Here is a 23857-nt window from a genome sequence, read left to right on the forward strand (position 1 = left end):
AAAACCTTAGAAACATACTGAAGGGTCTCTGCAAGAGAAGTTCATGGCAATGAGATCCTGAAAATACTTCAGATTCTTCATACTGCATCTTCATACTACAGATATGGTGGAAATATGACTGACCACCAATTATTTTCTTTTAAACTAGCTAAAAAAAAAAAAGAGTCACCATGGATACATCTCCATATAAAGTAGACATGATGACTCATTTGCTTCTTATCAACAGACATCAACCAGACTATACTGTATCTCAGGTTTGAGTGGGTTAGGTTGGGTTGTAAATGAAAGAAGAGAAAGGAAATTAAATGCAAATTATATTATAAAAGGAGAGGGGTGACAGTAAAAGTTAAGAGGAAGTGTTTTCCATGTCATTCTTTCACCCACCTATAAGAAAAACTCTATAGTAGCTTTCCATTAAATTTAAAATATTGTCCAAAGAGCTTCCTATTTTACATGATCTCATCTCTCTCCATCCCCATTTGCTCCATCTATTCTAGCCACACTAGCCTTCTTTTCTATCCTGGAAACATGCCAACATCATTCCCACTGCAGGATGTTCACACGTGATGGTCCTTCTGCTTACAACATTCAACCCTGGATTTTCAGATGACTAACTGCTTTTTTATTATTCAGGTCTCATTTCAGATGTCATGTCACTGATGTGCTAGCCAAAGCCACCCCTTCACAACACTTCCTTAACACAGAGCAGTATCAAAAATGATCCATCCGTCTATCCATCCATTCATTCGTGTGTTTATGTATTGCTTGCCTCTCCTGCTCTACTATAAGCTTCATAAAGACAAAGACTCTGTCTTATTCAAAAATGTCTCCTCAGTGGTTAGAATAATGCCCAATACTTAGTAGGCACTTAATAACTATTTGCTTATTGACTGTAACAGGGTAAAAAAAAATATATGTGCTTTCTACAAGGTCATAAGAATAGAGTCTTTTCAGAAAGAGCTTTAAAAAACAGTTTCAAACTGAAGAACTCCAAGGTCCTGCAAGAGAATCCTTTTGTGCATTTCAGGTACTTGAAGCCCTTGTCCTGTCATTGCAGGATTCATTGACTCTCCTGAGCTGCCAATTACACATAGTGCAGAACACCAGTCCCCAGGTACAAACAGGGCATCGCAGAGCATCTGAAGCCTGGGGTCTAAGAATAATGAGATCTCGGACCTGAAGTCTTACTGTATTCTCTTCTGTAAAATGAGGATAGCATAATTAATTTGAGGACTCAAGGCTCTAATGTAAGTGAGACACTTGGGAATCTATGCTACCAGGCAAGGAAGGGGTGTTGGTATTGATGAGGCTTGACAGAGATTTGTCCCGAGGTCTAGGGCAGGAAGGTTCTGTGAGCTTGGAATTCATACCTTGGAACCCAGAAAGAGTGCTCCTCAGATAAAGGTTAAGAAATGACCCCTGATTTTGTCTGTTTTCTTTTAAAAACCTAAACTTTGGAATGTGACTAGCACATATTAGACAACTATTATATATCTTCTCCCCTGGCTGGCAGTTACTACACAATAATAGCAGCAGTCTCTCATCTGCAACCCAACCCAACAGTTTTACAACACATTCCACATCAGACATGTCATTGCTAGGACATGGGCTCAAGTACTGTGCACAATATTGTACAAAGTGACCCTAGTCAGAAATGAGCTTAGGGCCAAGCTCTAGTAGAATCAGCTGGATGGAGAAAGGCATTATATATAGAAAAGGCACGGAGGAACGGAGGTCAGTGTCATGACAGGAAAGAACCCTGGAATGGGTTCGACAAATCTGGAGCCAGGTGGAAAGGTTCAGGAGGAATGTACTCTTGAGGCCTGCCATCAAGAGGAAAGGGATAAAAGAAAAACAGTTGCCGTGTCTGGTGAAGAAAAAGGGAGGGTGTAAGGCACAGGCTCTTTATTGCTCCTCTCTCCTGACAAAGGCAAGGGGAGGGGAAAAGGCCCAATGTGGGCATCAAAGGAGCTCAATACAAGAAATGATGGTGGACAAAGGTCAACACAAATGCAACCACACTATGATTCCAATTCCGGCTCAAATACAATGGGTCACAGGCAATGACTGGCAGAATGATTTTGGGGCAGAATATGGTCATTTTATTAATAAATAAAATAAAACACACCAGAATTCAAAGGTCAAGTCTGAGTTTACTGAAGCTCACTGAGACATCATGGCACTGAGTGGAAAATCCTTTTGTCAAATGTTTACGTAACACAAAATATAATGAGGAAAACAAAAGTTATTTTCAATTCAAAATCCATGATGCATAAAGTTTGCTTACTGAAGGTGATGAAAATATTGACAATCAATGTTGACAGGAAACCTTCTGTGCACACTATTACTACATTGAGTGACTCTATAAATGTAAATTTGCCCCCAGAGTGTGTATAAGCCAATTCTGATGAAAGCTTTCCTTCTGCCACGAATTTAACAGATTCTGGTTATCATGTTTGTCCCTGGGTACAAAGTAATACTGCGAAAAAATACTCCTGCCTGTTAAAAATATCACAGAGGAAAGGTCAGCAAAGTGGTTACAAGAAACACTGGGAAAGCACCCCCAAACTAGTTTCTTGGGATGACTGGGCTGAGAGTTATTCAAGGCCTGGTCAAGAAAATCCTGCTTATCAAACCTTTAAGTTTATACAACCTTTCACAATATACTCCAAAAAAATACTCTAAGGTTATTTTTTTAGAGGGAAGAGAGTTAGCATCTCCCTCACAAAAAGCAAATTGGTCTGGCCTCATAGGACTGACAGAACTCACCGGAGAATATAGGCACAGCAAGGAAATCAGAAGGCATGACTACAGCAATAGGATACTCCACCACAGGGGTCAGCAAACTTTTTCTCTGTAGAGCCAGAGAATAAATATTCTGGAATTTGCCATAGATGAGGCAAAATCAAGGATATTGTGTAGGAACTTATATAAAAATATTCACTATTTTTTATTGACAAAATTGCAATCTTTATTTTTGGACACTGAAATCTGAATTTCGTTAATGTTCATGCGTTCTAAATACTATTATTCTTTTGATTTTTTTTTCAAGCATTTAAAAATGTGAAATCCACTCTTAGCTTCCTGGACCAAGTCAGGCTGAGGGAGGGATTGGGCCCAAGGGCGGAAATTTGCGGACGTGTACTCTTAACAAGCAACGAGGTAGTGGGGCAAAAACAAGCCACGGAGTCAGCATATCTGGGGTTGGTTTTCCCTCCAAGTTTCTTCAAAACACCATAAATATAAAGCTGCACTAAAACATCCCAAATTCCCTCTGCTTATAACAAAATCAGATTAATCAGATTATTTACTTCATCTACCAGCTTATGTTCACACTCTAAATTTAATTTAAATATCATCTTAGCTGTAGACGTTGCATTGGTTGTGTACAATAAATGCAGAGACAGGAGCAAAATGGGAAATACACATTAATTAATTTCCATTACCATGATGAGCAGTGGCATTGGGAAAGCATCTGATTTGAGGTGTCTGCTCTATAAAAGCCAGCAACCACCAGCCACCACTTGTAATGCTCTCCTGTTCTTATCTTGTAGGCTTTCATATCGGACGGGGCAAGACACAGCTAATTGTGACACATGCAGGAACAGTGCATGTATTATCTATAGGTATGTTAACATTCTCCTCTTCCCACTTTCGTATTATGAGTGACAAATGATGTTTACCCACGAATGCAAGTACCATCTGGGGCCATGCTGGGATGATTCTATCACACAAAAAGGACCTTACCTGACCATAATTCTAAGCTACTTCTAAATACTCAACCCCAGGTATAGGATCATGGGATGAGGGAGAGCTGGAATTCATTTTTCTTGCAAATGCATCTTAGTGGTTACAAAAATTGGTGTAAGTTTGATAGCTTGCTCCCTTGGAATCGATAGCCATGAGCACTGTACTGTGTGTTCCAGAAAGGCTGTGAAATATAAACCCTTCAGATGGTATAGATCAAAGCCTGGAAACCAAATTGTATGTGCGAGGAATACCACAGAAGAACCCAGGCTGCTCACACCAAATGTGCAATTTACTTCCTGGAAACTCACAAGTATTATGGCACATATGTCCCTTGGGGCATAAACCCCTCTCTAGAACCCCTACAGCTGGTATTCATGTTTTTTCATTTGAAGTGTGTTTAGACTACTAGTATCAATAAGAATATAGCAGAAATTGCAACAAGCAAAAGCCATATTAGGCTTTTGGCAATAATTTAGGGTTTTTTTATTTTTACTTTTTTGCTTGAGGAAGATTAGCCCTGAGCGTTAATAACATCTGTGCCAATCTTCCTCTACTTTGTATGTGGGATGCCTCCACAGCATGGCTGATGAGTGGAGTAGGTCTGCATCTAGGATCCGACCCCACGAACCTGGGCAGCCAAAGCAGAGCGCACAGAACTTTAACCATTCAGCCATGGGGCCGGCCCCAATAATTTAGTATTTTAAGACATGGTTACAACCTTCAGAGAGGTTACTGTCTTTTTTTGTTCTTTTCAGAAATGTAATTTTCACAAACAAAATATGAGAGCCAAAAGAAATGTCATAATTTAGTTCATTTTTAGAAATTAAGCCTGAAGAACAACTTAGTTGATCTGTCCAATTATCAGAAACAATTCTAACTGCATAGTTAAATATCTAAATATATGTAAAGGAACTCCCATCTCCCACCAAATACACTTTCTAGAAAGATCTTCAAAGCTACCATCCTCTCATCAAGAAGGTAGAGACAGGAGGAGGGCATAAACGTCTTCAATATAGCAAAAACCTTGAGTCCACACAATCCTGAACCCATCACACAATCCAGGACAGGGCTCCAGGTTCTTTATAAGCAGAGTTGGGCCACCTGGTGACCTTGTCTGGGAGCAGGCAGAAGAAACCACAAGGCAGACATGAGCACCAGGTGTCACACCAGCACAGTCCTTACTGCAGGGGCTCTCCACTGAGGGCAGTTCTGCCTCCCAAGGGGACATCTGGCAAGGTCTCGAGGGAGACATTTTCAGCTGTCACAACTAGGGAGGTGCTACTGGCATCTAGTAAGTAGAAGCAAGGGATGCTGCTAACATCCCATAACGCACAGGACGGCCTCCAACAGCAGAGTGTCATCTGGTCCAAAATGTCAAAAGAGCCGGAACTGAGAAAGCCTGCCTTGCTGGAACCATCACCAAGTGAAGCTCTAGGGAAAGCCAAATGCCAGCAGCTAAAGGCCCCTAGCAGCACGCAGGGAGCCAGGACCCTCCAGCAGCCCTGGCCCAGCAAGCCAAGCCCCCTAATTGTTCTCCACTGTTAACAAGGAGGAGGTGAAAAGCAAGCACCCAGGCAAGCTTTGTTTAGCAAGAACTCCTACACTTTACAAATTATCTTCTCAGAGATAGCAACTTATCAGAGAAGTCTGGTTAGTGGAAATCTTTTCACTACATTCATATGGTGGAAAGGAATTTTCAATCAACAAGAAAGCAAAGCCACGTAACCCTGACATAAAATAAACCTGCCCCAACATCAGTCGATTAGCACAAGAAGGGAGGAAGGTGCAGCCTTGCCAGGTATCCTCACAGCTGAGCTTTTGTCAGTTTGGGAGCTGAAGCTCATCCAGTCTTTTAATGCAACAAAGCAGAAGTGAGCAGAGTTTTCAGAAAAGGTTCAGACAGTGAGCTTGATGAGCATAAACCCATTTAACATGTTGTGGGGGAACTGAAAAAAGAATTTATTAGGACATTCTCCAATGTAACTGAAGTAATTTAAATAAATTTAGCTCTAATCCAGAAGTAACATACATTAAAAGTGCTATTAAAAGTGATTTAACAAGCCTGTGAAGGACAGGAATTTGTCTTTTTCAGGAATTAGCCTTCAGGAATTTAGAACTGACTCAACCACCATTCTGCATGAATCCCAATACACCAGCCACTGGCCCACTTTTCAAAAGACCTGTGAGTGTCCCAGCACCACAGGAATTCGCCAGAATTTAGCAAAGACTCACCAGGAGGAGTGATCGGGCCATTGTGATCGCTTTGGCTCTCTCTCATGAACTGGGAAAACGCATGTCTACTCAGAGATCTTTTCATCAAAGATGCGATTGTAGGGACCGTGGATTTGGTGGTGTGGGTCTTCAGGAACTGAGTAGAGACGAGGCCATCTACAGCCATGCCAACCCTACCATCAGGCCTCTAGACAGAGCAAAGCATCCCTGGAGAGATGGTACTAGAGAGAAAGCGGAGTTTTAGATTTTTTTCAGGAAAGTATTTTAAACTCCCTCCCTTCAGAGTGATAACAACAACTAAAATGCCCCCAACCTCAAATTTCTGCTGCAGACAGAAGTTCCTCTGGAAGGCTTAACGGTTCCATTTCAGGGGGGTTCCCGCAGTCTTCCAACTATTAATTCAAGCAAGGTCTTGATATGACTACCGAGTTGAACATATTCAACAAACTGTGTTTCTCAATTTTCCTATCACTTTATATTAGAAATAATTAAAATTTAAGTTACTCTGTACATTCATTATTGACATGAGGCAAAAGTTTTCTGAGCTCTATAGATGCTAAGAGGAGTGAAGCCCACTTCTGGTTGACTAATTGAAAACCAGTCAAAAGAGGTGGAGTCATATAAATTGAGATTTTACAATTACGTGACTTAAAGCCATGCCTGTGTTTCGAGGTGAGGCCCAGATGTCTTCTGTGAATGTGGGCGCCCCCACTTGAGTGGGGTTATCTTCCATGAACCACACTCATTTTCCTTCCTTTGAAGTGGAATGAGGTCTTGGGAAAGAACCTGATTCAGAATCCTTCTGGATGCTGATTTCTTCCTCCCCTTTTCACGCTCAATATTTTGTAGCACGCTCCTCTTTCCAAAGCACCTAACTCACAGAAATCATTCTCTCTTGCCTCAGTTATATTTCATTGGTTTACATAACATTCAAATAAATCACATCATTTCAATGATGAGTACAGCTGGCATAAACAGACTCAAACACAGCCTCCTCTTGGTGAGCATGCAGCTGGAGAAGGAACAACAGAGAGTCACGGGTCAACAACAGAGAAGTCTGTTCGCCAGGAGCATCTGGCCTGTGTGGGCGTCAGTTATGTCACAGGGGACAGGGTAGTGGTGGTTAATCTAGCATGTAGGTTAAGGGGCCTTCTATAATCCTATCAGAATATCAAAGTCTGATATAAGAGGATGAAGGGAATGCTCCCTCTGGCTCCTGGAGGACTCATGTCTATCTGAGTTGGCCCTGGTGGCTGACAGTTGTTACAGAGATAGGTTACTTCCCTCGGGGTTCCCTTTTGCCAAAAAAGAAAGGGATGGGCGGAGCAAGGGAGAATTCTGCCAGATGATTTCTCAGGTTTCGGGTAGCCCTATGATTCAATCCTCAAATGTCAAATGCTTCATGAAGATTAGAGGTTTCTTTGGTAGAAAAGCATTCAGAACTCAATAGTCCTTGGGCAGGAGAAATCACCGTTCAGGTGACCCTGTAGCTGTGCACATGGGCAGCCACAACATCTCACAAGTATAGACCCAAAGTGAGCCAGGGCAAGTGTCCAAATTTCAAAGTCTTTATGATTTAAGTCCATTTCTTCTTACCAAGGAAACTTGCAAACAAGCCATCCTTCAATTCCTGCACACCTCTATAGAGAGGATCCCGTCAGAAGGAATGAGTTTAGCTCAAGGTCAGGGTCCTTGCAGTTGGTTCCAAGCCTGGCTCTGGCACCCAGGCTCTCGGGTACCAGGGCCTGCATCCCAGACTTCAGAGATGTTCCTGTGAGTCCTCGCACCAGCATCTCTGCCACTCTTCTTGGTCTTTCCTTTGGGATGCCTGGAGCACCTCACGATTCAATAGGTTAAAGGAGTTTCAAAGTAAAGAAATTCTGAAATGCCAAAGGACTGTGGTTGTCCCAGAGACTGGGAGAACATGAGGGGCCATCATAGCTGCCATTTCTACATGTTGCAATTTGTCATACCTGTTTGCTGGCAGGCAGAGAGCCCTGGAGGTCAATGAATTTGACCCCGTCTGTCTTGCATTTCCACACTGCTTTTCAATTGAAATCAATTACCCTCTCCAAGCAGCATAAGAATCCATTGTGTTTCCAGTAACACTTGGCCCAGGGAGATGCAAATGGAACCATGTTCAAGACCCAGCTCCCTGTGGTTTTATCAACACAATCCTGTAATAAATATGTACCTTTGCCGTGGGTGGCGGTACATATTTCTCTGTAAAAAATAAGTCTGTCAGGGAAATCTACAGGACTTAGAAAAAACATCAAAAGGACAAAAGGTCTTAAAGCAATTTCAGGAGAAAATGCCTGCCAGAACCACAAGCAAAAAGTTGGAAACATCAGCCTGTTGGAGTCTGCTGCTCAGGTACTGGGCACCCCAGGGGCTAGGGCTGAACCCCTACTCTCTCTTTGGTGGGATGTCCATGAAATCTCTAAGTCATGCGAGATTGTACTAAGGGATGAGGTAGGTCCCTTCCAGCTCTGAAATCCCATGAGGGAGTGATATACGATTATGAAAGGAATGGGTCTGGGCGCTTCAACAGAAAATACACATGGAGGTGAAAGGGTGGACAGTCACAAGGCATTTCTCAACCAAATAACATCCATTCCTGTATTGGCAAATCAATTTACGTAGAGTCAAACAACCGTTCTTGGGCAGTGAATTGATTGCCTTGCTCACTAATCCACTGAAACCCCAAGCATCAAAAGTGATATTTTCCATAACTGGGAATTTTGAGGTGGTTGACATGATCACATTTCTTCCCACGATGACATCCCTTCAATTGTGATCCGGACCAAGTGTGAAATTCTAATTAAAGACCGTCTCAGCATGACAAAAGATTAAAAGAGATGGAAGTTTCCTTTTTCTTTAGTAAAACTTTTCTGGATGATCATTCATATTTCCTGTCAAAATAAGCTGTAATTATTTCAGAAGATGTTTTAAGGATAAATTACTAATATAATCTTTGCTCATAAGCAGTTGACAGCCTTTGTACGCAGCCTATCTGGGTAATTCTCTTGTCAGACTAATCTATGAGTCACACCACTGATGAGTCACCTTTTGTTCAGATTTATTTCAGAGAAGAACAATGAGATGTACCATTTCCCTCCTTTACTGAAGTGGTTAATTCGTATAATCGTCACCACCACAAAATGGCCTGAATTCAAATTTGCACATTTTTATGAAAAGAGCACGTGCTAACCTCAATTCAAAGCCTTTTGGGAATGAAAGCAAGATTTCAAAGATAATAATAATGCTGACTCAGATTGACTAAATAGAATCTTTACCAGAATTTAAAGTCTCCCTGTAAAGTGTTAGAGTTCCTACCATTAGTTACAAGACCTGAAGTGACAGTACCCTCCAGGGGGATGCTGCCCACACCTGCTTCATTTCTGTATCGTCAACCACCACACAGCTGGCCTCGAGTGACATTAATAATTATGCAGTGCATCAGTGAGTGGGCTGAGAACCTGAGTGGATGGGAACACCAAGGCTCTGCCTATCACTTTGTTTTCAACACCACAGAGGGAGGGAGCTTGCAGATGCCCTGTGGTCTATGTCATATTTTCATCATTTGATATAATCCATCAATGGTCAGGCACAGGCAGGATTTCAAACAACCATTTTGATACAATACCCGAAGTCCTTTCCATTTGATGCTTTATATGCATTTCTTCAGCAAGTATTTTGCACAGGACTCCTAGAGATGACAGCCTTTGTGCCACACGCTGAGAGCTGGCGAGGAGTCGTAATCTGGCTGAAGACAAGCCCAAACACACCCCCTACCATAAGACCCTGTAACAATAGAGCACCGACAAAAGGGAACCTTCTGTACTAAAGGTGGGGGCCACAGACACAATGAGGAAAGGCAGATGAGGAGGAGCTGAAGGAAGCCAGGATGCTTGACCTGGGTGGGGACAGCTGACTCCGAGGTGACAGCATCATCTTGGAGGGGTACCAGGTGGGAGGTTTAGATGTGTTCTCTAGAGCCCCCCACCCCAGGCAAGAAGGTTAGGAACAACCAACGGGAACTAGGGGGAGAAACAGCCAGAGCATGCCCAAGGATGGAAGGGGATGCCTTGCTACACGTGTGCACTCATCTTTACAGCAGCTGGGGAACTTTCCAGTACACTGCAGTCTTTGACTGCTTTTCAAGTAGGAAGTTCCTCAATTCTGCCAGCTTTTTCCAAAAATGATTGGAGGGATTTCAGGAAAGATGAGTAAAATACCCTAATATTAGGAGATTGAAGGAGGAATTTGCAGAATTAGTGGGTTGCATTTTCTCAAATCATCTTTGATAATTCATTGCATTACCCATAAGAGCACAAAATATAAGGTTGCAAAGATTCCAGATAAAAATGTGCATGGAAATTTCAGATTGTGGTGTACTGCAAAAACAGAGCTGGTGAGGGTAGCGCAGGATCAGGACAGCCTCCAGAACTAAAAGCCTCGAGACTAATGAAGTCTTACTGTTCAGAGAGGTAATTGCATTTGTAGGCAGAAATGGTGCCAATTCTTGCCTGTCCAGAGCCCACTTGGAGGGAAGTCTTTGCAGCCTTTGTCATTTAGTGATTATCTCTTAGTGGAAGTGCCCCTTCCAGTCCTGCTTCAATTACCACCACTTGCGCATATTAAGTTCTTTAACAACATGAACCATGTGGAGGAAATTAGCCTTTTGTCTAGTATTTAGTGCTCTGTTCTTAGTATTTACAGTGAGTGATGAGGTGGGAGGAAGATGAGAGAAATGATTCCCTGGATAATACCTTATGCAATGTTATTCTGGTGTAATGAAATTTTTTAAAAAAATTTTTAATAAAGTAAATTAAAAGTCAGAAAAAAAAGTGATTTAACAGGCCTCAAAAATTCTCCTTGATAATCACCAATGCCAATAACTCAAGTTTTTCTCTTCTATTAGAATTCTAAAAATATATTATTTTTCCCCCAATATGTAAAGATTTAGAAATGTTTTAGTACTCTTTAGTAACCTTTTAGTAACCTTTAGTAATGTTAATTCTAAATGTAATTCTGATACATATCAGATGCTGTAAACTTGATTACAGCTATAAAACTGAAAACTGATCACTCATTTCAACATATTATTCGTAAAGCAATTACTTAAAATTTATTCAGCGGAGAAAGGTTAATTATACTGATGACCCTCCTCTAAAGACGTTCACCTTTGGTTATGCCAAAGGGAAAAGTTAAAGGAGGCATTCACCAATGTCCAAAACTGAGGGACAGGGTTACCTTGTCAACTTCATGAGGAAATCAATGTAATTCATTTTTAGATGAATATGGAGATTTTTCTAGGGGCTGAATACAGGATTCAGTCTTTAACACAATGCCCTGAGTTAGGTCATGTGAAATTCACGGTGGGCACGGTGACTAGAGAAGACAGTGGTTGCTAGGGCCACTCGGCTGACTCTGCTACCGTCAGTCATTTTGAAAGAACTAATCTCATAGATATGACATCCCTGGAGGGATGGCAGGGAGCCCGGGGTTTAGACTGGTCCAGGGTGACACCAGAGGACACAAGCAAGAAGCTAACAGGGTCTGGCTTGTTGGCATAGTGGTTAAGTTCATATGCTCTGCTTCAGCGGCCCAGGGTTTGCGGGTTTGGATCCTGGGCGTGGACTTATGCACTGCTTATCAAGCAGTGCTGTGGCAGCATTCCACATACAAAATAGAGGAAGACTGGCACAGATGTTAGCTCAGGGACAATCTTCCTCAAGCAAAAGGAGGAAGATTGGCAACAGATGTTAGCTCAGGGCCAATCTAAATAAATAAATAAATACATAAAATAGACTTTATTAAAAAAACCAAGAAGCTAATGGTTTCCTGGTCTGTGATGAGACTATCATTGCTTCATACCAGTGAAGATGGCTCTCTCTGCTCATGTCAGAATAGAAGGGGAGCTCCTTGGAGCATCTAGAACTCAGAGTACTGGGCAGGTAGCTCAGGGGGGTGAGGCTGCTTTGTACATTAGCTCCAGCACTGTGACCCCAGAAGTCTTTCTCTCTGGGCAGAAGAGTGCCCATCTTCAAAATGAGAAGAGCAGACGAGGTGATGGCCAAGATCCTGGCCAACGCCAATCAGGTCACCCGACCTGGTGTTCCACCCCTGGCACCTGCTGGACTCACTACAACCTATTTTGGACAGTCACGTATTTTCTCCATTTAACAGTGCAGTTACAACGCACTTCCTACCCAGAGATAAAAAACTGCGTGCTCTTCACTGCGGCCAGGGACGGCAGCATATTGGCAGGCTACATTTAATAATTATTGACCCCTTCTAAATATAATGTATGATCTTTGTGGCTTGCTAGGGGTGTGGCAGAAGATATACTTAATAGACACGACACTCTTGTTAGTGATCTGGTCGCATTCCTCCTTGAGAAATTATTATGGGCAGAGGTTAGAAATAGGTCTTGAGGGTTTCCACTTCAACCTCACAATTTATAGGAGGTTAAAACATGGTTCCCTGGTTCCTGTGCATCTGGCCAGCCCTCAAACTCGGGCACTTAGATTAGGCCTGGGTGCCAGGCCAGTATTTGTGCTTCAGAGAAAGTCACAGATAAGATGGACACTGAGGCTGGAGCTCTAGTCAAGCATAAAAGGAGTGTGACTGTTCTCCAAGAAGGTAAGGGTAAATAACCAGCATGTATTCAGGAAAGTCACTGTCTAACTGTAACTTTAGATACTTCATAGTATAATTGACAGCTGGAATAACAGACTAATGTTTTGCTTTTTTTTAACTGTGATCATAATTTCCTTGCCATAGCATACCAGGAAAAAGAGGATAGATCTTATAGTTTGGATATAGATCAATATAGATCAATAAATCTATATTGAAAATACTGATAATATTAATTGAATTAATATTATTCAATATATTGGATTAATTATATTGAATTTGATTATTTGAATTGGATTAATTATATTGAATTAATATTATTGAATACCCATCTATTTCTGGTATTTTAAATCTTAGAGTTATTCTGTAAACATTGATTATGTACCTACTGTGTGTAAGAGTGGTAAGGGAAGGATTCAAAGCTATGATGAATCATTTCTATGTTCAAAGTGTTAAAAGCTAGTAATTACAAATTATGAATATTTGAAACTATTGGAATGGTATTCATATATAATATATATAATATACGTATGTAACATATAGGCCTATTTTTTATACATATATTTATTTTGATGAATAAATTGTAAATGAAAGTAGAAACTAGAGCAGCAGCATTTTGCTGAGACTAGAAGTGAGGGGTTTTGGGTTCAGTTTGTCAGTTTATTTCAATTCAGTAAACAAAGAGCATGTTCTGAGCCTGACACTGTACTAAATGCACCACAGATGTAAGATGAATAAAACATGGTCCGCCTTTCAATGAGTTCACAGTCCTGAGAAAAAATAGCTACAGTCCACCCTGAGCTGGATGTGCTCTAGTAAAAATGTGGAGACAACCCTGCCCAAGGAGCAATCTGTTCCAGAAGAGTTTGGACAGGACCAGAGGAGCAGTGGGCAGACGTGGTTATTCTAGAAAATCCACAGAAAGCAGCAGCAGCATGTGACCTAGGTTTGAAGGAGGAGCAGAAGTTTGTCAGGGAGTTTCAGGTCCTCCTAAGGAGACTGGTAACTCGAAAAGGGTTGAGGGGGGAGAGAAATGGAGAGAGGAAGAATGAGACTTGGCTATTTCAATGGCCAAAGAGAAAACTGCTGAAGATCTGGACTAGGGCAGCGGAGGGGGGCCCAACAGGAAGGACACTGGAGACTGCTGAGGGCAAATGCACCAGACCCCACTGATGGCAGCAGGCAGGACGGACAGGTCAGGCTGGATTCCAAGGTGGGTAGCTTGGCCAGCTGGATGAATGGTGGCCGCTGGCTACGTTTGGGAGGACAGAGCAACAGGCTAGGGAAAGATTCGATTTTGGAACTGTTGAATGTATGGTGCCCTCAGAAATTCACATGGAAATGCGTTCAGGAGAGAATGATGGCCGTTTTGGGTCCTGGTTCTTTGACATGAACCGAGACCCAGAATGAAGAAGAAACTTGGCCTAAATTCACCTAGCTTGCAAGCAAGGGAGCCAGGTCTGGACCGCGGAGCCTAACTTTCAGGTTCCTCTGAACCACGCTGGTGTTGTCCATGGTGCTAATGTGCAGCCGGCCAGATTCTGGCTGCTTCTGTAGACATAAAGGATTGTGCTTTGGAGACACCATCTGTCCCATCCAACTCCCCACAGTAAGCGCCATCACGCACCCCAACGCACTGGCTTTCCTGGGCTTGCACCGTGGTTCCCCACAAGTGTGGCTGCTTCGTGGAATGCCCTGTGGGGTGGGAGTGCATCTCCACCATCATTACACAGCCCAGCAAGCTCAGGTCCCAGAAGGTGAGATGATTTATCCACAGTGGCAAAGCGTGAGTCAGTCAGAGCCACGGTTAGCACCGGGGGACTCTGCGATCTAATTCAAAGAGAAAAACAGAAGCCTCTGCTCTGCAGCCCACTGAGCCACGCTGATGCTGTCGAGGCCAGAGACATCCGAGATTTCAGGCTTCCTTCCACGCTAGAAAACAAACAAGTGCTTGGGTGCCAAATTCACCTGCTTTTAACTCTTATGCACTACACACAGGGGATTGGAGAATGGTGTGTTTTAAATACATTCCCCTTAAATTAATTTGAGGAGTACGTGACAGCTTGCTGAGGAAACCGTGGCAGGGTCCGTGTATTTATAGGAGCATTAGACAGCAGAGTATCAGCCGGAGGAGCTAGAACAACACTCCTGCACAATCCCATGCAGTGCCGGGAGAAGTGTTACTACAGAGCCTAGCAGAGTCTCCAGGAAGCAAGTAAAGCTATTAGGGTGCCAGCAGACGGAGCAGCTGGGATGTAGGACCGATTTTTATTTCTTTGGAAATGTACAGAAGAATAATTTCATAAGAAAAGCCCCCATCCTTAAAACTTCATTTTTAAGAGAAAAAGACTAAGCAAAGAAATTAAGTCTACACCCCATTGCTCTAATCATTCATCACCATGAGGCACACAGAGTGCTCCAAATGGCTTTGCAATGGCACGCACAGTGGCACAGCTTCAGTTCATGTGGACTTCTCAATGCCAAGGGTTTATTGAATGGTTCCGTTGTCTGGTGGGAGGAAAGGGACGAAGGCAGAGAAAGGAGAGACATAAGCATATAGCAGCTTCTGGGTATTTAAATCTTGTACACAGCCCCAGCAGTCCTGGAACTTTCTGTCTCACCCCACACTGTCTGCAGCCTTTGTCTAACTCGGGTGATAATTAAGGGAGAGCACCTAGCACAGGTAAGGCTGGCCTGGCTCCACATTCACATTCATGCTTTGAAACTCCAGAGTCAGGACTTTTCCAGACTGCTCATGCTCCCGAGGAATAAGCATTCAGCATGATGGGTGAGTCCCTTGACAGTGCAGTGCAAACAGCAGGTCTCGCCCACAGGAGATGAGTGGCACCAGCAGCAGCGCCCTGCCTCAGGTGTGCTGCAGGGCATCAAGACCCGGAGGCTTTAGGGAGCTGGGTAAACCCCCAGCCAAGTCCTAAGAGACGACGAGGTCTGGAGCCCAGACTTGGCACACAGACGCTCCGTCTGCCCATCTGACTACAGAGTAAGTCTCTGTGCTGGAACCACTCTGAAGCAGGTCCAGACTACACAGGGGAGGCCTGCTGCCTTTGATGGCGGTTAGAAGCAACGTCATGCAGAAAACACCAGTACAGCCTCGCACATAGGGCCAGGCCTTCCTCCAGGCCACAGGAAAAGTGGAAAGGGACTAAAATGACACTCTCAGGTTTCCCTTAGCAGAGCACAGCAGCAGCTGGTCACCCACAAGTGCACCCTGCTGACCTTACCCATCCTTTCCAAGATCTTATTGCAGGCTTTTCCAGAAAAAGAGAAATAGGGAGTGGAAGAAAGCAGCCAAGCTCCAAAAAGATCCTGGTGTGTGCTTTGCAGAAAATGTTTCAGAATCTTCTTTGATTAAATTCTGACAGAACGGAGCCAGGTCACAGAGCTCGCCAACAAAGTCGGCTTGGGGAGAAGGTCTGTTTGTCTGCAACAAGGAGGGGGCTCATTGTGGGAGGAGAAAGTGGGGCACCACAAGATTACTGACCAGGGCAGAGCAGACCAGGGCAACTGGGACCAAAGCCGAGATGGAATTTGTCTTTTAAGGCTCCGTGCTCATTCATTAATTCAGTAAATATTAGGTAGGCAAGCACCATGATTCAGGGCCTGCTGTAGATGCTGGGAACAGAGACAGGTCATTCTCCCTGGTCACAGCCCCTGCATTTGAGGGATGGAAGCAAAATAATATGGAAACAAATAAATAATTATTCATGGCAAGTGCAGAGAAGGAAAAAGAAAGCGGTGATGGGGGATCTTTTGGAAGGTACTAGAGAATGAGGAGGCAATGTGTACCTGGGGGACAGAGGGACAAGGCGTGGCCAGCCATGCCACCAGCCAAGACAGGTGTTCCAGGCAGGGGACAAAGTAACAGCCATGAGGACAGTAACAATGTCGTCTGTAATGGCAACCCCACCCACACCACATGGTCTGCCAGGCAGCATCCAGGGCCCCATCCCCACACCCACTGTCACTGGGACATCAGTGTTGAAGCCCAAAGTGAGGGCCATTACCACTCCATCAGGCAGCCTCCCAACCCACCTATGGACTCCTCACTGTGTTAAGTAGGGAGGGGCATCTGTGCACAAAGGAGTCAAAGTGCCCTAGAATGTCCCCTGGTGGCTCCGTTCCAAGTCGTCTCCTCTAACCAGGACAGCAGGTGCTGCTTTCTTCTGGCTATTTGGCTGTTAAGATTGAGGATTGTGTCAGCCAGAGTTGTCCAGACTATTAACCTTCAGATACTGCCCTCTCCAGCCAGCTATCTGCTTCAGATTCATCCCGGTGACTTGGTGTGTTCCTTCCCCAATGAGAAAAGCACATTCTTCCCACCTCATGGCCAGGGCACAAGACTCTACAGTTTGCCCGGCCGGTACACCGCAACTTGCATGTTACAGAGGGGAGGGAGGCACCAGGCTCAGGGTCGCGTTGCCTGCCCCAGAGCAAGCATCTCCCAGCAGGTATTCATGGCCGCACATGCTCCCTCCATGCAGAAAACTGCTCCTGGTTGCAGCTTCTCAGTGGAGGGGGAGCGCAAACAGGAATCAACCCAACAGATAAAGTCGAGTCATTTTGTTAACAAGAACTCAGATTAGATTACTCTGTGATTACATGGTTCTGCGGTGTGATAAATTGGTTAATAACAGGATTCCCAATGTAGTTGCTTAATGGAAATTCAATAATTACAGGTACCCGGAATTCTGCTGTTCGCCTAGGAAATGCTAGCACCCCTCTCCGATCTAATAACTGAAACCTATCTGGGACTGTTAAAATGGCTACAATCTGGACAGCGCATGCTTTCAATATTAACTTGATAAAATTACGCTGGTACCTAGTGTAACATAGTGGATACTGCAGTATATCACAGACTCAATAGAAGGGTTCTTGTTTTCCTTGTTAAATGTTCAAGTTGAAGAATTCTTTAATAGGTATCTTTATCACTGTTAGCTCATCTCAAAATTAGTAATCGACAGATAATAAGAAAAAAATAATATTTGAGTTGCATCTTACACTTTAGGAAACTTTTTCACTGACCTTTTTTGTGGGGGGAGGAGTGAGATAGTCAGGAAATAATTATTATCTACCTTGAAGTGAAGGAAACGGAACCTTAAAGAAGATAAAGGACTTATCTGAGTCCTCACTCACCACGCCCAACATCAAGTGGAAAAGGCAGGACAGAAATCCACATTCTTTCTACTGTGCCACAAAATTGAGGCTCATTTTTTCATAAATGCACCACATCCTGAGATTAGCACTTTTTACAACTGTCCTTAAGAGGAACTATGCCCCCATTGTCACACATTCTACACTAGCAAAACATGAGTTCATGAAGTTTTATTCTACTTCCTATAAACTGCAACATGCCTCAGAGACCCTTTGAAACGGGGGAAAAAAATAATTCTTGTTTTGGGAGCAGGGGGTAACTAGCCATAAACTTCTCTGACAATATTTTTAATTTTGTCAGTAATATTATAGTCTGACAATAAGAAAAATGGAACAGTGGATTTAAAACATAAAATGGTCCATTAGACGGGTCTTGAACTTGGTTTTAAAACTCCAGATAATACAGCTTCGCTGTTTTGTCTTTCCAAAATGTCAAAATTTGGCTAGGATTAATGGTTCTCTAGATCAATAGGATTTCATGTTTATAAATGGTTTACGGTTCCACTGGATATAAAATGTTATGAGCTCATGCATTATCATCATTGCTGAGCCTTTACTGAAATCTACTGACATTTAGTCTGGCATCTAGACCAGACATGGAAGGAGCACGGAGCAGAATTCACCGGAGGCCTGGCATGATGCAGCGCCCAGGTCCAAATAATAGGGGTCTCGGGGAGCTAAGCAGAAGGGGGGCAAAGCTCAGCAGTGCTGGGATCATCACAGAAAAGTGACACTGGACCGGGGTGGTCCCATCTCAAATGCCAAACCCATTAAGAGTTAGTTACAGATAGGGGATCAACAATGGTTCTTTCCAAAGCCATGAAGAAACAGGAGGACCCTAGGCAAGTTGAAGCATTCTTCATAAGAAACAACACATATTTTAAAAATCATCTTTAATCCTATCCTTCTAACACAAATATTACCACTGCTGGCCAATATCCTTCCACATGGCTCCATGTTTGTACACTACGGTTTCAGTGATGTAATTACACTTTGGGGTTATTTTCATGGTGTGCTGTCTATGTTTTTGCCTGAAAAAGCATCTTTGATAACAACTGAGTAATGTTCCATCGTGTTGGCTCAATAAACACACTGTTCTCCTCAACACTGGATATTTTGGCTCTTGCCAGTTTTTCGAGTGAATGAGATTTTGGAAGAACATAAGCCAAGGTCATTTCACTTCACGACTGCTTCAGGTGAGAGAAATAGATTTCTCTGATCTTGTGAAAAGCTGCACAGGCACAGAGCTTTCATACACCTGGTGTATATGTCCTAAGATGACCCCTGAACACTCATCCTTTTGTTTTTCTATTTATTCCATGAAGCACATGTGTGCAGTCTATGGACAAGCAAAAGGGTTATTCAGATGTCACACTTTTCATTTCAAAAACACATTCTATACTTTGATACGAGCTGTATACCTTAACAACACTTCAGGGGTTCACAATGAAAGCAAATAAGTTCTTTTTCAAAGAAAATGAATCTATTAGAAACAGTTCACGGTGACATAGATGTAAAGCTAATAGCCATCTGCTTAATATTGAACCATAAAATTAAATTATAAACATAGGATGAATTATCATCACACTGGTAGCATGTCAGTAAATTTTGCTGTCACTAAGGGAGATCTTTATATATGAAAGATCAAGCACTAAGTTCTGCCCTCTCTTTTCTTTCTAGTGTGGAGCTAGATTTTAAGCAGCAAGAAGACAAACTCCAGCCAGTTTTGAAGAAACTCCATCCTTTTGAGGAAACTCAGGTTGCACCTTCGCCTTACTCTCAGGAGACTTACTCCTCGACTCCCAAGCAAAAATCCAAAACTGAATCTAAAAAGCATGGAAGATGGAAACTCTGGTTCCTTTAAAACTCATGGTGTTTGGAGTCTAAAGGCCGTCTTTAAAACCCACTGGAGTTAAGTCAATCCTTTTCCAAAATGAATAGGATCAAGTGAACCTTGGCTGACTCGGGCGCCACCCAGTTCTCACCCTGCTTACCAAAAAGGCCTTTGTACTAACAGATAATTAACAGAAGCAAGGTATTAAATGTCGCACCTTGCCAGCTGTTCTTTGCAGTTCACAGATGTGGGATGTAAAATCTGAAACAAAACTTATGTAGTCAAAGATGGTAAGTAAAAATTCTATGCCCCCACCCCAGATCGGCAAGTATTACATTATCAACCTGCGAAATGGCAGGCTGTCACTCTGTACACAGCTAAAACTCATAATTATTTTCAAGCCTTTATTATTTTTTTTAAATAACGAGAAGAAAAAGCAAGCCTTATGTTTGCAAAGGACTTCATTTTTATGTTTAATTTTGCAAATAAGCAGGGGGCGAGTGCAATTTTCAGCACATCAAATTCCGGAGAAAGCACAATTTTTTCAAGTGGTCGGAGACCATGAATAATCTCTAAAATGTGACTATATGTATATTTGCCTTCATGTGCTGTAGCGCTAAGCCAAGTAACCACATCTCAGTGTCACATTGACACCTCAAATTTAGCATTCTCTTCATCTCCAGACCTGCGACATGTTTACTGCTCATTTTCCAAATGGCCAGCAGCCAGGAGGCCCCCAAAGTCCGGACAAGCCTTTAATCACTGCAAGTTGACAGGGTCAGAGCTATTGGACACTAAGCTTTCTTAGATCTCATTTTTAATCTTTTGGTACCCAAAGGCCAAATGATACATTCTGGCAAGAATTTGAAAACACACATAGAGATACACAATGGATAATACAGTCACCAATAAATCCCAGGCGTTCTCTGCCACCGGAAAGTGTTTCTGTGGATCAATCTTTGAGACATTGTTCATCACCGAAAGTGCAGCCAGACATTTTATACTATTCGTTATGCTTTGTAACAACTGTGGAAGACCTGGCCATCTCAAAGAGAAACAGCGTGTTTAGTTTAGCTGCTACCAACCAACAAACTTAACGTCACCCACATTTAACCTATTAGTAAGTTGTACTAAATGACATACCTAGGGGAAAGCTGTGAAATCAAATGTTTTTAGGTATTTTTTAAAACAACAGTGACACTTAGAGTTCTCTTTTGATTACACATTGCAATATAAATCTTAGTTCCTTTATTTTTTCACTCATTCCTCTGCACCTTTGCAAGTATCTTTTTATAGAAATCCAAAGCCCCTAGTCTATTAATGACTTTGTCTATCAATTTTTTGCTTTTCACAATAGGAAGAAGGGATCTTATTTTGCCTCTTTTTGTACAACTGAAATTTTGAAGTTTGTTAACATACGAGAAAAACTAGTCCTCAAGTTTCTGCCCAACAGTTTCTTATCTAATCTAGTGCTGACATGCACACCTCACTGATTAGATGCCAAAAATAAGTGGTTACCCTTGGTAAAAGAACCTCTACCTGCACTTTTCAGATTGGAGCTATTTCTTGCCATGCATTTTCCTCCCAACTCAACAGCAAATCTATTTTAGTTCTAAGTGTTTGATTGTACAAGGTCCTGGTGATCAGCAATCAGACCTGGACTCGAAAAAATGAAAAGGGTGTATCATGTAAACATTCTTTGGGGGTTACTCAAACTATCCTGCAAATGTATGCTTCAATTCAACGAAAAACACATCTTTTGTGGAAACACTATATGAGGATACAAATCCTTGAATATCAGTCAACAGAATTGAGAAATATTTTTGTGCAAAAAGGATGAGCAAGTGGATCCTGTACCATGAAGGAAGTGCAATTGTTTCATGTAGACATAAAATTTAAAAAATGTGTTTCATGTATTTTATACTGTTTTTAACTAAAGTTATAAAAATGTTTGCAACAAGTTATCTCTCCTTGTGTTTTAAGAAACCCAGCTATCTCAGTGAGTTGAAATAAGGGTGTTAGCAGCTTTCCGATTAGTACCATAAATCTGTCTGAACAAGAGGACATCCTAGTAAACAAAACAACATCACTGTCTGAAAGCAGTCTAGACCAAAAAATAATAATAATCATCATTAAATTTTTCAGAGTCAAAAAGGAAACTGAAGATAAACTAATTCCTATTTAAAAATAAAACTATCTTCAGAATAGAAAAAAATATTTTCAAATTCATTTCATAGTTTAATTGCAATGTGTCACTAACAGATGATGATTCTTCTCTTAGAAAGATTTAAGTAAAAACTTTGATACAAAACCAAGGTAAAAAGTATAGTGTTCCCTCATATGTAGATGTACACATGGCATTACGTATAGAGATTAAATTATTATACTTGTCACTAAGTTCTTTATTAATTTTTAAATAAAAAATCAAAAGTAATGTTTTGTGTGGCTATTAAACTTATTTCATGGTCTCAATAATCTGGGAAAATAGAAGTAATCTAAGAAAATAATAATAAAGAAAGGATGTTTGGGCTGAAAAGAACTTCACTGGGTCCTCGGGAGAGGAGAGCACTGTCAGGCATGGGCACTGCCCGCTGGCCTGGCCTGGCTGGAGAGGGGGCGAGGCTGAAATCCAGCTTGGCTCAGCTTGCCACATCACGCTCCCTGGCATGGGCTTCAGCTGCCAGGACGACAGGATGACTTTTTAAGGGCACAGGGCATCGCACAGGCTCACAGCAGGATCTAGCTAACTGATGTCTGATTTTTAAAGAACTTCAGAGAGACAACTGAACCCATCCAGTGTTTCCATGGCAAATCCCAGGATGGCCCTACGGAGACAGTTTCTCTCTAGAACATCTATCAAGCAGGTCCCCAACCCCAGGGGATGGGCCACCTCCTTCATTTCTTCTTCCCTTCCCTGGGTAGAAGACAAGTGCCCCAGTCGGGCTGAGCACCCTACCTCTCCTGGAAGCCTAGGAGAGAAGAGGTCACTACTTCCTCTCCTGGTCTCTGCAATGACAGAGTCTACTTGCAAGGATGAGACATGGTAGGCTGAGACAGAAGGCTCCTGCTACCTCCCAGGTTCCTCAGGGAGCAGAAGGGGATGAGTGCAATTCAGGTGTCTAGAGAAGGAGCAAGACCCAATGCTCCATCCCAGAGCAGTGAGGGATCCTCCAAGTCATAGCCTGTAACTATTTGTGAGCCACCTACTGGTGCTGCCTCGGAGGGACTCTCTTATAAACAACTAGATACGACATTCTGCCATGCAGGTGCCTACCAGTCACTCTGAAAGTGTACCACTGCCCTCCAAGGAGAAGTCCCGGGGCCTCTGCATCTGCTCCTTCGATCTCAGACCCTGCCCTACTCTGGCAGAGTGTCAACTGGAAGGGAATCAAGGTGTGGGGAAACCATGCTATCTTGGAAAGGGCTTAGGAAGCTAGAAGAAGTGCCCCATGCATCCTATGAGGTTGCCGAGGTGTCCCTTGCCATGGAGATCTGAGGTGTAGCACATATGGCATCACAGCCTGTGGACCAGCACCAGGCTGACTCCAGTCTCAAACAGTAATAAGCACGCCTTGCAATGCCACGCGCCTTGGGGTACCATGGCACGCATGGCACAGCTGAGATACACAATCCTCAATTCCAACTCCAAAGACACACCATCAGATTAAAGTGCTTGCTTTTTGCCTTTCATAGAAGAGAGCAAAACCAAGAAATGGGTCGTGAACTTGTGCATCCCACGCTTTCTATAACAGTGTAGCACATTTACAAAGCCCGGACTGATTCTCCTGGAGCACTTTTATCAGCAAGAAAAATTTGACTTGATTACTAAGCAAGGCAGTGTCATTGGTGCATTGTCACCTAAAGATCACAGCAGCTGCTTTCTACCCCGATATATCTCCTTTTATCTAGAAAAACTCTACCACGGGCACATTTGGCACAGGCAGTCTGCGGCCGATTTATTTACCGGAAGAAAAGAGCTATATGATTCAGCAATAACATTCTATTTTGTGAATTAGTGTTAACTAATCATGCTATGATGTGTAGCCTACATTTCGGCAGATAAGAAGGTCATGTGAAGTAGCATATTGCCTTTTAAGTAGCTCAATAATTAACCTAAGATACTTGTGCGGTTTGGTATGAATATGCAAGAATTGCAGACCATATTTTTCCCAAGCAGTGACGTGGTTTTTATTTCCTCTGCAGTAAATCCACAGTCAGTGACCAACC

The 23857-nt window shown here is 42.6% G+C and overlaps 2 protein-coding genes across 4 annotated transcripts in view; one reads left to right on the forward strand and one right to left on the reverse strand.

Moving 5' to 3' along the window:
* INSYN2A (inhibitory synaptic factor 2A) overlaps positions 1-22064 on the forward strand; it is a 59597-nt gene extending 37533 nt beyond the window's left edge. The window contains exons 3-4 of one of the 2 annotated variants that reach the window (XM_023637117.2): positions 3555-3626; positions 19477-22064. In XM_023637117.2, coding sequence (XP_023492885.1) covers positions 3555-3626; positions 19477-19660 — 256 coding nt within the window. In that variant the 3' untranslated portion in view covers positions 19661-22064. The remainder of the gene's footprint in view (positions 1-3554; positions 3627-19476) is intronic. The other variant, XM_070252584.1, reaches the window with a different exon arrangement.
* DOCK1 (dedicator of cytokinesis 1) overlaps positions 1-23857 on the reverse strand; it is a 503869-nt gene that overhangs the window by 279982 nt on the left and 200030 nt on the right. The window lies entirely within an intron of this gene.

This window comes from Equus caballus, chromosome 1, assembly GCF_041296265.1.
Source record: "Equus caballus isolate H_3958 breed thoroughbred chromosome 1, TB-T2T, whole genome shotgun sequence".
NCBI classification, from domain to species: Eukaryota; Metazoa; Chordata; class Mammalia; order Perissodactyla; family Equidae; genus Equus; species Equus caballus.